At 47.7% G+C, this 12,649-nt stretch overlaps 1 protein-coding gene across 4 annotated transcripts; it reads left to right on the top strand.

The window, feature by feature from the left end:
• Positions 1–214: 214 nt before the first annotated feature.
• Positions 215–12,198, top strand: LOC113985110 (F-box/WD repeat-containing protein 10-like). Of its 4 annotated transcripts, none has more exons than XM_027715690.2 (13): positions 215–242; positions 1,114–1,312; positions 1,400–1,527; positions 2,491–2,619; positions 3,145–3,257; positions 3,694–3,897; positions 4,365–4,486; positions 5,006–5,154; positions 6,244–6,386; positions 7,215–7,373; positions 8,227–8,426; positions 9,586–9,630; positions 11,079–12,198. In XM_027715690.2, exons 2-13 carry the CDS (start codon positions 1,219–1,221, stop codon positions 11,924–11,926), a joined length of 2,334 nt encoding a protein of 777 aa, XP_027571491.2. In that variant the 5' UTR covers positions 215–242; positions 1,114–1,218; the 3' UTR covers positions 11,927–12,198. The 4 variants fall into 4 exon arrangements, with proteins under 4 accessions (XP_027571491.2, XP_027571497.2, XP_039246252.1 ...); XM_027715696.2 differs by lacking the exon at positions 215–242 and adding an exon at positions 482–514; XM_039390318.1 differs by lacking the exons at positions 215–242; positions 11,079–12,198 and adding an exon at positions 10,311–10,643 and having other exon boundaries at positions 1,125–1,312.
• Positions 12,199–12,649: the final 451 nt, after the last annotated feature.

The following is a 12,649-nucleotide window of genomic DNA, read 5'->3' as shown; positions in this document are numbered from 1 at the left end:
TTTCCTGGGGGAGAGGGTCTCGGGTTGCCCTGTCCTGCCTTGCTTGCCGGATCCCATCCCGAGGGGCTGCCGTCACCCCAAAATGCCCCGTCACCCCGACACCTCCCGTCACCCGCCTGATCAGCGGGTTTTGCCCGCGAGCTGCGCGGCTCTTAGCAGCAATACGGCGGGCGGTTGGATATTTACGGTAACTGTCGCGGAGCTGCCCCGGCGTGGCGGGGACGGGCGGGGACCCCGGGCAGGTGAGCGGCACCGAGCCGGGGCTCCGAGGCCACCACGGGGGCCGGGGGGCGGCTGGATGCCGGGGGGGTCCCCTCGGGACCGGCAGAGGGACAGGGCTGTGCCGGGTCCCCCCGAGCTCCGAACCCCTCCAGCCAAGACACGGGGGGCTGTGCTGGACAGGAGCTGACCTGGCCGTGTGCTCGGCTGCGGGGTGACCGCGGACCCTCTGAGGGGTGTTGGAGTGGGGCAGAGATGCTTGAGGTGTCCGCGGACAGCAGCAGGAACTACGAACGTGAGAGGGGCATTCGCTGCGTTTAACCTTCCCTTGTCCTGGGGACAACAGAGACATTAGTCCCCCTTTCTTTCCTTCAGCAGTGTCGTAGCTCTAGTCGTATGACTAGAAAATCTTACGGCTAAAGGAAGAGAAGGTTTCCCACTCTTTTCAGTAAAGCAGTGCTACGTCCTTGGCAGGAGGTGGGTTTTAGAGTCTGGGACAGTCACCCTCTCATGCTGTAGGGAGATGTGGAGGAAGCAAAGTGCCTTGGGATAGTAAAGAGAAAACTGCTGCACTTCGTCCCCAGGGTCACTCAGGGTCTCCTGTGGCCCCTCTGACCCCCTGATGTTTCCAGCTGTGGAGAGCCCTCAGTGCTCTCCAGGGCAGGGGTGAGGGGTAGAGTTGTCATGCTGCCCCTCAGACCCCACTGGTGTGAGCTGTCCTGCCACACCTGGAGCGTTCTCAGCATTTTCCTTTGGTTAATACAGCACCAAAGTAACGAGCAGAAGAGTCAGACTAACACCAACCAACTCCTGCAGGGCTTCACTAACAGCAGTGCTGTGAAGGGCCACCAAAACCCAGACATTTACGGGACTGTGAATTCCCCTGTCTGCCAGGTGATCCACCACCAGCAACGTGCTCCCAGCCCAAAACACCGAGTTCAGGAGGGCCCTGATGCAGAGGACAACTCACCTGTGTTTGTAGCTGATCACCATGTCACCATGGCTCCTGCATCTCTCCAGTCACGCTCTGAAGTCACCCAGTGCCAGGACTTCACCCGCTGCCTGCCCCTGCAGCTGTCCCTGTACATCCTGGGTAAAGCTGCTCTGATTTCCCCAGGGTGGTTTCCCTTGAGGGTAAGTGTGGACAGGGGTTAGCCAATCTGTCCCTTTAATTTCTCAGGGTTTTTGGATGAAAAATCCCTCAGTGCCTGCTCTGAGGTGAACAGTCACTGGGCTTTTCTGGCCGGAGCAGTCAAAGAGGAACGCGAGTGTCGAGCCACAGTACAGCAGGATTTCCTGCAGCTGAAGGTATGGCACCTGGGCTCCTGCCATTATTATGCACTTTAAAAAGAAGGTGTTTTCCTGCTGCTTAAGACTTTACATGGAGATACTTGTACTAGAGGCTGCCTCCCAACTCTGCCAGTCTCCATCTGCATAGCAAAACCAGGTTACCTGTTCACACTGGCTCAAGTAAGCACAAGAGAACAGCTTTTACTGACCTTTAGAGAGCCTGTGACTCCAAAAATGGATCAAAACATTCCTGTCATCAAGAAAGCAGAGTTTGGTCACAATGAAAATACTGGACTTCTTGGAACAGTGGAAATTGGGCAGAGCTACAACAGCTCCCTGAGGCAGCTCAGAAATGAGCTTTATTTGCTCCAGAAAGGGTAATGGAAATGCAATGTCTCTGTGAGGAGTGGGAGGTGGTGGTTGGGACACAGGAAAGCAGAATTCATGGAAAAGGCTTGTCCTGGTTAGCAGGACCTGCTGTACACTGAGAGAGGTGTAAAGGTACATCCCCCAAGAGACAATTTGGAGCCTTTGCATGTTTTGATTTGTGAAGCGAGCACAGAACCTCAGCTCTGTGCTAACCTTCAAAGAAGGCTTCATGGAAGGTTTCACATGCTCAAAATGAATCTTAAATGTTGATCAAGGTGTTTTGAAAACCTCTCAACTCAATGGGTTTGGGTTCTGAAACAACTGAGTGCACACCAAAGATGAGACGCGCTCAAAATCTTGCTGATTATTAAAAGCTTAAGACTAGAGTTTGGGAAAAAAAAAAGGCAATTACTTTTCACAAGAAGTTAAACCTTTAGATAGACAAAGTCATAAATGCAAGGCAGGTCTCAAACAACAACAAGGCAGCGTGTGCAGCTCAGCTTTGCACGTAACTTCAGCATCCCATGGACATCCTGAAGCATCAGCACATGAGCAGCTTCCCTGGTGTGCACGGACTCTGCAGTTATTGTTGCCTCAACTGGTTTGTTCCAGGAGCTGTGTCCTAGAAAAAACATTCCAAACTATGCTAAAAGAGTCACTGTGCAAATTCCACAGCTAAATGAAAAGGGCGATGTCACTGAAGAGAAAGGCAACAACCTGAAGAGACGCAAATCATCAAAGGTATGTCGGAAGCTGTTTGCCTTCCACGGATCCTGTACTTGAGTATTTGGGGAGGAAGAAGGACATGTCTTGGAAGACAGGACACTTCCAAGACACTTCTTGGAAGACAGTGAATTTGGAGTTGCTTTACTCTTCTCCCACTCCTGCTTCTGGCTTGCCCCATCATGAGGGGCTTGCTCAGCACCTTCTCACACGGGAGGGAGCCTGCATTCCCAAATTCCTGCCTCATCCTCATGCATCCCCACTTGCACACAAAGCCCTGAGGCCAGGGGTGCTGCCAAGCCTGGGCCTTCTTCCTGCAAAACAAAAGGTGCAACTCCCAGGGCTTCAATTTTTGCCACGGAACATGACATGGGAATAACCCTTGACTAACCAAGGACTTCCTGCACTCTGGGTGCTCCTCAGCAACTCTTTGTGTCTCTGTTGGGCTCATCACTGTAGTGGGGACCAGTGTGTTTAATTCTATGGAATAACGCTGCATTTCTCCCTCCCTCAGTTACTTTTCCCTATTTTTCTTTCCATCAGACAGAGGAAGTCAGTCTCCAGGCAGCCTATCGTAATCTGAAAACCAACAACATCCAGCTGGAAGAGAGAAATGTCTTCTGTGGCTCCTATAATACCTGTGTCCTCATGGCCCAGTGAGTAGATGCCTGGCTGTGGGGCCAAACAGCAGCTCTAGAAACCCTGTCCCACTCCCTGTGATCCTTCTGTGAGAAGGCATGGCTGGGGAAGGGGCTCTCAGCATCAGTGTTAAGGAATCTCCGTGTCAAATCCATTGTTTTAATAAAGATACCAAGAGAAGCTGTTTTTAAAGGCAGATGGGTTAGCAATCCATGGTGTATCACCAGGGCTATGGGGCTGGGAAGGAGCCCTCTCCCCTCTTTAAGCCCACCCCCCTGATATAAAGTTGGGTGTGCAGAGCTAGGACCGTGGTGGTGGTGCCCTGCAAAGGATTCACCCACTTTTGCCCATCAGGTTGCTCAGCTGAGCACCAGAGAAATGCCCCTCTCAGCCTCAGAGCTGTTGTACCTTGCAGCTGGCCAAAGCTCATCTCAGTCACTGTTTCTTACCCAGGTCAGACAAAAGAAGAATGATCCATTACAGTGGTGGCAGCTTGGTGGCCGTGGCCTCTGCCAACCAAAGAGTGAGGCTGCTCGGGGTGCCAGCAGGGAAGGAGGTGCCTGCTCTGCTCTGTGGCCACGCTGGGAGCACCAGAGCTCTCCACCTCAGTGAGGAGAAAGGGCTCCTGCTCACTGCAGACTTTGACCTCAGCATCAGGTGAGCTGGGACTGTGCCGTGGGGTTCCAGCCCCTTGGCAAATCTAGGGAGAAGGGAAGTATAGGGGTAAAAATTTAACACTAAGCCTGACTTGAGCATTCCAAATTCTCTGACACCTCAGTGGAACAACTCCTGGTTTTTATCTTGTGTGTGGGGGAGAAGAGTTGGGCACATTATGTATTAGACAATCATCACAGAATCATGGAATGGTTTGGGTTGGAAGGGACCTTTAAAGGCCATCTAGTCCCACCCCCTGCCATGGGCAGGGACACCTTCCACTAGCCCAGGTTGCTCCAAGCCCCATCCAACCTGGCCTTGGACACTTCCAGGGATGGAGCATCTACCAGCTCCCTGGGCAATCTTAGAGGTGGCATCTATGACCTCTCTGAGCATCTTATTAATGAATAAGATGAATAAGCCATCAGTTAAATTGGTCACTGTCTTCCCCCTTTGGTGCTGCTCTGTAGGTGCTGGAATATACACAGTGGTGCCTGTTTGAAAAGCTTTAATGGTCACTATGGGACAATCACCTGCTTGGATTTACACAAAGAGCAGTTTGTGTCAGGAGCTGGAGATGGGATGGTGAAAGGTGAGAGCCAAGACCAGGAGCTTTCAGCCAAAGGCCAACAGTGGAGGATAATGGGCAGAGTACATGGAGCTGTGAGGAGTGTGAGCATGGAAGGAAGCGTGTCAGCCAGAGCGTGAATCCCAGTGTCCCATATCTTTCCTTCCAGAAGAGCCAAAGCTGAGACACACAGTCTCTAGCTGTCTCTTTGACTGATTCTCATAATTTCTGCTTTTATTCACTATTAATGCCTTTGTGGCTATAATGCCAGCCCAACTCCTGGGCAAGTGCTATCAACTTTCAGCTTTGCCAGAGGTTTCCTTGTAGAATAAGGATGGAAAAGATGTGCTATTTTCTGCACTTTACATTCAATTCTTTTGCCATGAAATTACCCTTTTTAAGTCAACACTCAGCTCCACACAGAGCTGCAGGGACAAGGTGTGACTGTAATTCCAACAGTATTTTTGAATTCAGATTGTACTCAGCAAAACTCATCATTTGGGCAGATGTATTTTTAATATTTCTCTACTTTGCCCCAAACAGTGTGGAGCCTGAAGAGTGGGAAATGTCTCAACACTCTGATGCACAACAGTGCTGTCTGGGCAGTGAAAATGGACGGGACCCACGTGGTCAGTGGGTGTGAGCAAGGGCTGGTGAAGGTCTGGTGTGCTGATACAGGTGCTCTGATCAAGGTGAGCTTCTTCTTAGGTGGATAAATTTGTGCTAAATGATCAAAAATCTGTGCTGGTTTATCATAGGTTTTTTTTTTTTTTTTTGCTTTTGCCAGAGATTTTCTAAAAAAAGAAAATAATCCCCCAAAACAATCCCAAAAGAAGTCTAAACCAATAAAAGAGATCACAAATAATTTAAGAACTGACTTGCAAACAGCTTGATTTTAAGGCAGGGTTTGATTTGCCTTGCTTCACACCCATCATTATTCATTCTCTCTAGACATGTTCATCTCTGCTCTGGTACAAACATTCAGAACCTGGGAAAAGGGTGGGAGGGCTCGACTGACTTGTGGCTGGAGGTATTAAAATGTGGAGGTATCGAAATTTGGAGGCCCAAAATGTGAAACCTGCTCTCAGAACCAGTTTCTAAAGCTGAAGCAGCTGAGTAACTGCTCAGCACTGTAAGCCTTGAGGCCAGAGTCTATAAATTACCTTATCAGGCATCCAGAATTAGAGAATCAGAGAATCAGTGAGGTTGGAAAAGACCTCTGAGACCATCAGCTCCAACCTTTGACCCAACCCCACCTTGTCACCCAGACCATGGCACTGATGGCACATCCAGGCTCTGCTCAAAGCCCTCCAGGGACGGGGACTGCACCCCCTCCCTGGCATTATGGCCCTTAGCATTAGTCCATATCTGTGAAAGGAGTGAAGGTCTTTACCTGCAGGGAAGAGAGCTGCAAATAGAGAGATATCTCAAATATCTCAGATACCCCATCTCCAGCCTGGCTATTGCCAACTGAACTCATCTGGAGATGGGATATCTGAGATATTGTTCCTGGGATCACAAAGGTCTTGGTGCAGTAACATCTATTTATCACACATAATAAAGATGCAAAATAGATGTTAATTCCATGCTAGTGGCTCATCAGCATCAACAAGCTCAGAATATTTCTTTTAAGTGGCCATAAGACTAACACAGCTATCCAGAGGGTGCATTGCTACAGTAACACCCAATAAACAATACCTTATAGGGCTGGTGTCCTGACTGCCATCAGATACCTCAGCAGCTCTGCTGACAGTGTTGCACCTATTTCTTTTACTTTGCAGACATTAGAGAAGCACCAAGGCCCAGTGAGCTGCTTGTCCTTTGATCAGTGGCACCTCCTCACAGGAGGCAGCGATGGATTTGTCCTGGGATGGAGCATGTTGGGAAACCTTAGGAAACGCCTAATGGCTTTCTTCCATCCTAAGTAGGAATCAGATGTGTTTCAAGTTGTAGTCAACAGTGTACTAAACCTGCAAAGAAAATGCATCCCTTATAGGAAAAGAAAATGCCTCAACCAACTGTCAGTCTTAGCATTTGCAAAATCCTCACTTTCAACAATTTTCATCCTAAAGGCTGTGCCAGGCACCACGTGATCACAACCAGCATTCCTCAGTTAAGACCTGCAAACACCCTGAAGTGCAAATCCACAACCACTTGTTCTCAAAGAGGGATGACTAAAGACTGAGGGTGCATAGTCCAGTATTCCAAGGATCCCAACCTATGTACCAGAGGGTATCACACTGCCCGGTCAGGAACACACTCTGTGTTGGAGGTGGCCCAGTTTCATGCTGAACCTGACCATTTGTATATTCTGCCATTTTCTGATACTTTAATTGTATATAGAACTGTGAAAACTGTAGAATCATACTGTTTTCATTGACTTTCCTACAGAAAACTGAAATTTAAAATGCAGCAGATGGCCAGAACCAGGCTGGTTGCTATGGGGAGCACAGAATAGTGGAATCACAGAATGGTTTGGGTTGGAAGGGACCTTAAAGATCATCTCCTTCCAACACCCTGCCATGGGCAGGGACACCTTCCAGTAGAAGGATGCACTGGGCTGGTTGATTTGGACCTGGAGTGATTCTGGAGGACTTCTCTGTTAGAGCTTTTGAGTGTGTTGATGAGCTCCTCAGTTCAGCCTGTTGATGGAATCAGAGCTTTGCATCTCCTCCAGGACAAAATGAGAGTTGCCTGTGTCTCCCTGTGAAAACACGAGGAATGTGCCAACCCTTACCTGCTGTGTTTTCAGGGCAGTTCTGTCTCTGGAGTTCCTCTACCTCAGAGTCATCAGTGGCTGTGCTGATGGAAAGATCCGTGTCTTTAACTTCTTGACTGGGACCTGCCTGAACGTGTTGCTGGTCAGCAGCAGTGGAGACCCCCTGTCTTCTCTCCATGTGGCAGAAAACAGGTTGGTGACAACAGCTGCCATCGGTCTCTGAACCAAATTAGGTAGATTACACTGTAATTTAAGGAATTGTGTATTTTTCCTTCTCACAAATAACTTTTAAATGGCTCTATTACTTACTGACTGCTTCACTAATCTGTTTTTGTTCACAATGGCTAAAAAGAGATATAAATTGTTCATCTAGCAATGCACAATGTCCTGCTTCTATACAACCTAAGATACAGACCCAACTGTAAAGCTGAATTCAGAACCCAATTTTTTTAAGAGGTTGGAGAATCAGGCCAAGGCCTGACAAAGACTTTCCCTGTCCTACAGCCTCCTTATAAAAGCCATTAATGGAAAATTCTTCCAGGTTCCTGCACCATTAATGAAAGGTAGTTCCCAGCTTTAGTGGAAGCAATAGCTAAAACACTGGTGTGTTTTCAATGCTGGTTTGGCCACGGCTCTAAAACATGGTAATAAATGGGCAGCTGTGAAGAAAACTAATTCCATCCCAACCAGACCCATCACACCTCTCCAATCTACACTTTGACATCCTTAATAATAGGGTATTTCCAGTTTCTTTTAGCACTGCAGTGATATAGCTCAGCCCACTGTTGACAATTTTCATCCTAATTATTTTTAAACTAATTTTGCCACAGAGCTGAACGAAAGGAGCCTCAGAGAGTTCATGCAGAGCACAAGTTAAAATGTGCAGTGTCTGATTGATGGGGCTAATTGTGCTGCTTCCTTCCCCAAGGGATGGCTGTCTCAGATCTGGGGTTCTGTATTGCACACAAACAAACGGGTCCCTCAAGCAGGAACTGACGTGCCCGTGGTACTTGTGCCTTTAATGGCTCTTCCTTCCCTTCTCCAGGATGGTGATCAACTCCCCAGCCAGGGTGTTGATGTTCCAGTTCCAGGATGTCACGTGGGACTATTCCTTACCTGCCGACAGGGAGGTGAAGGAGAAGGAGAAGGAGAAGGAGAAGCAGCCCAAGGGGAAGTCGAGCAGATCCCCATCTCGGCAGCAGAAAATGAGGAGCCAGTCAGCAAAAGGCCGTGGAACATCTAAATGTATTGCATTCAACCTCTGGCTTTTCTAAAATTAGTTAGAAAAGACTCCAAGGCCCCAGTACCTTCGTCCCAGTCAATACACACTCTCTGCTGTTTGCAAGAGCAGTCTGGTAGATGTGCTGCTGCATTTCAATGGTGCTGTCATTTTTAGGCTCCCCTAAAACCTTTATGCCTTTTTAGAAGGGTTAGTATAAATACAACTGATTTTTCAAGGCAGGCACTGTCATTTTCCAACTGAGTAATAGAGAAATCAGTAGTAGTATTCATATTCTTACAGCTGGTGGGCATGGAAACACACTGCTGATTCAGGGCTTGAATTATTCATTAAAAATACTCTAGAAAGTTATAGAACACCTACATTCAGGATCTGCCATCACTGGGAAATGCAGCTGCATATAAACAGACACCTTTTAAATTGTAACATAGTGATGTCATTTTTTTTTAAAATCAGAGTCATTAAATGCAGAGTGTACCACAAATCTTCCAGCTCCACAATCAAACTGGATATTGCAAATAATCTGATAGGCTAAGAAAGCATTTATGCTTCTAAGATGCCATCAGATGCCAACCTCCTGGATGCAGCTCTGCATGGAAAAGATAGGACCTGAGGGAAAATCTGGAGCTGTGTCAGGGCAGGCTCAGGTTGTATCTCAGCCAAAGGTTCTTCCCCCAGAGGCTGGTTGGGCACTGCCCAGGCTCCCCAGGGCAGTGGGCACAGCCCCAAGGCTGCCAGAGCTCCAGGAGGGTTTGGACAGGGTGGGATTGTTGGGGTGTCTATGCAGGGACAGGAGTTGGACTGGATGATCCTTGTGGGTCCCTCCAACTCAGCGTATTCTGTGGTTCTTTGATTCTATGATTCTATGATCTACAGCTGTAGAAACAGGAAACAAACAAGGAGTGGACTATATTTTAACTTCAGTGGCAAAAAAGTATGGGTTGTGTATAGATAATATGTTTTAAAATCAACATATGAACTCGGTAAGGTTTTCTAGTAATCAAGTGTCCTTGGATTATTTCTAATACTTATACATTTAGAAACTGTGATAAGAGCAAAACAGTAACAAAGACCTGATATCTTATCAGTTGTGGAGATTTTATGTAATAAAGAAAAGTGTATCATCAGCAATGTTTAGAGATGGCTTATTCTTCTCTTTGCCAGCTCCCCCTCGTGAACTGAAGAAATCAGCAGCTTGCCAGCAGCCAGGTAGGACACTAATTCCTCAAAGAAGTCCACTAAGAGATATGAACAAATTAATCCAAAGATAAAGGATCTCTAGAAGCCAGGTCCATTCTGGGTGACAGGTCTGCAGTGGTAAAACTGATCCTGCAGAGCCTGGGGTGGTTACAGGAGCTGCTTCACAATCAATCAAATACACAGGACAAGTCCTCAGCTCAAGCTGTAGGGCTCTGCTATCCAGGTTTTTAGGGTCTCCTATTTTTTGCTTCTTTTATCAGGTGTAGGAGAATTCAGCACCAAATTTATTCAGGCAGTTGGTATTTAATCAATAGCAGCAACTCAGAATTGTTTAAAATGATACATAAATTGTGTCAGCCAGCAAAGACATGGCAACCTGAAACTTGAAAATGAGACAGAACTGAGATCACAATAGTGTCTGTGGCCATGTGGCATTTGTCTCCTTTAGTTTTGATCAGGTGTTTTATTCAGAATCTGTTGGGATCTTAAACTTTCAGACATACTCTGACATCTTCCTTCAGAAGAGCTGTACCCATTGAAAGGCTCTAGCCCCAAACTCCTGGGGTGGGTAACACAGTTACCAACAGCTCTAAATTCTGTTAATTTAGAGAAACAAGCAAGATTTTCATTAGTTTTTTGCTGCATTCTGCCTTTCTGCACTGTAAATGTTCTCTGAAATACATTTCTAGAGGGCAGAAGGTTCAGGTAACCGGTCTGGAGGAACAGACTTGCACTGTGAAGAAATGCTACGTGAAGAGCGTGACACTGCAAAGCCAAATGACAGATGAATCTCTGTGGCAAGACATGGGTCTGAGTGTCTGACACAGTCTGTGTCATTGTCCACAGTTAGTTCCTAGCCGAGGACATCATCACACAGTCCATCCTGGCGTGTGTCACACAGCACAGGTCACTCCCTCACCCCCTGAGCAGCAGAGCCGGGCTATGAAAACTCTCGTGATTCCCAAGAGCAGCTCTGAGTCGTGATGGTTCCAAGTGATTCCCAGATGCTGGCTGATCAAAGATTTCTACCAGCAGCTGACTTGTCTTGAAGCCTTTTCCCAAAGCACAGACAAGAAGGGGGTGCACGGGGAGAGGTGATGGGGAACCTCACGGCTTTTAGAAACCATGGTTTCAAACAAGGTGGGCACCAAACCATCCACACACAAACACAATGCCTGTTACAGAATCTGGCTCTAGTTCATGGCAAGGGACACTTCACAGCTATCCAAGGCAGAATTCCCTCCTTTGGCAGTGTCACAGTGAGGCCAAGGATGAGCAAACAGCAATGGCACCATTGGTTTGCAGCTTCCTACGCTGCCTGTTCTGCAGATAAGTGTGGCCTGCCCACGTGTGTCAATCCAGTCCCCATCCCTGGTCTCACTCAAGTGCTGCCCTTCCAACAACTACCACAAAAACTATCCCCAGCTCCAAATGTATTGCTTTATTTTTGGACACAGATGGTGAACCTGAACACGGCCCTTCTCTCCCTGCATCTGCACACCCTGAAGAGGCAGAAGACACTTTGCAGCCTGTAAAGAGGAGAAGCCCAAGTCATCCACTGTCCCCTTCAAAGCTCCTCCTAACAATCAGCACACTGCAGAACACCTCCAAGTCAGCCCTAGTCAGCTCCAGCACTGAGCACTCTGCCAAAGCCAGGGAATCATGGAAATGTCCACGGGAACGTCAGCAACAAGGCCCTGAAAAGGTACCAATGTCCAAAACCCCTCTGCAACACAAAAAGGATCAGACAGAGCAGCTCCAACGAGCGAGACTGCACAGTGACTCTCTGACTATGAAAACAATTTCTACACCCTTTGAAACCAAAATGCTGCGGCTCAAGCTGAAAAATTCCTTGCATGGCCCCGGTGTGAAATCCTCCATCCCTGCTCCCTGTGTTGTACGTCCCAAGGCTTTGCTGGGAGAAAACAAAGTTCCCGGGGGCCATGGTAAAGCTGTTCCTCTCCCCAGAGACAGGGTTCAGTTCACTGATCTCTGTACAGCTTCTTCTGAGCTGATCAAACCAACACCAACGAGAAATGAAGTTTCCAGGAGGACAAAGCCCTCTCGTTCATATAATCCAGACCCTTTCCGGAGGGATGGTGGGTTCAGGCTTCTGACAGCAAAGCAGGCAGATGAGGCAGCTGCTGCAGCTCAGTGCCAGGCACAGCAGACAGAGCCCACAGAAGATCAGCAAAGAGCAAGGCAGAAAGCCTGGTTAAGGAAAGTTAAAGGCCTACCTGTGGATTCTTTTACTGGGGAGGGGAAAACACCTGTTCCTGAACTTGGGTATAATGTGTGGGTATAATCCCTTAGTCCAACTAACAACCACTGCCTGAGGATTTTGGTGTCCAGCTGAGTCTGCCATGTCAAGACCCTTGTGCTTTCTAAAGGTAAAAGACATCCCCAGTGTAAGTTTTCCTGCAAAATATTACTGGTATATCCAGCTATTTCTCAAGGCAGCAAAGGGACCGAGCTCTGTCCTGGATTTAACTTGCTACACCTGCTGTTACAAGAGATGTGACACTGTTTGACACTAACACAGCTGTGTGCAAATAATAATAAAAATATCTTACTAGAGTTCATGTGGATTGATTGGAGTGTCTAAGATGACAGTGTGTGGATGGAAAACTGTCTGAGCAGCTGAGCCCAGGGGGTGGGATCAGTGGCACGAAGTCTAGTTGGAGGCCAGTAACTAGTGTGTAGTCCAGGGGTTGATATTGGACCTGATTTTGTTTAATATCTTCATTAATTAATGCCCTGGCTGATAAGGAGCCACCCAGGAGGAGTGGCTGCTATCCCAGAGAGGTGCTGCCATCCAGAGGGACCTGGACAGAATGGAGACAAGGGCTGAGAGAGACCTGGGGGAATTCAGCAAGGGGAAACACCAAGTACTGCCCTGGGGAGGAACAGCCCCACAGCACCAGGACCCGACTGGAAATCAGCTTAAAACTTAATTCTTCTTAAGTATAAAATAAAGGTTAGAGTTTCTATTTCCCCATTTTTGTTGATAAATGCCTAAAACTGTACT

This window comes from Pipra filicauda, unplaced genomic scaffold (assembly GCF_003945595.2).
Source record: "Pipra filicauda isolate LSUMZ 115617 unplaced genomic scaffold, ASM394559v2 scaffold80_size11013439_pilon, whole genome shotgun sequence".
NCBI classification, from domain to species: domain Eukaryota; kingdom Metazoa; phylum Chordata; class Aves; order Passeriformes; family Pipridae; genus Pipra; species Pipra filicauda.
The sequence above is the reverse complement of the archived record's forward strand: the minus strand, read 5'-3'. Positions and strand labels throughout refer to the sequence as shown.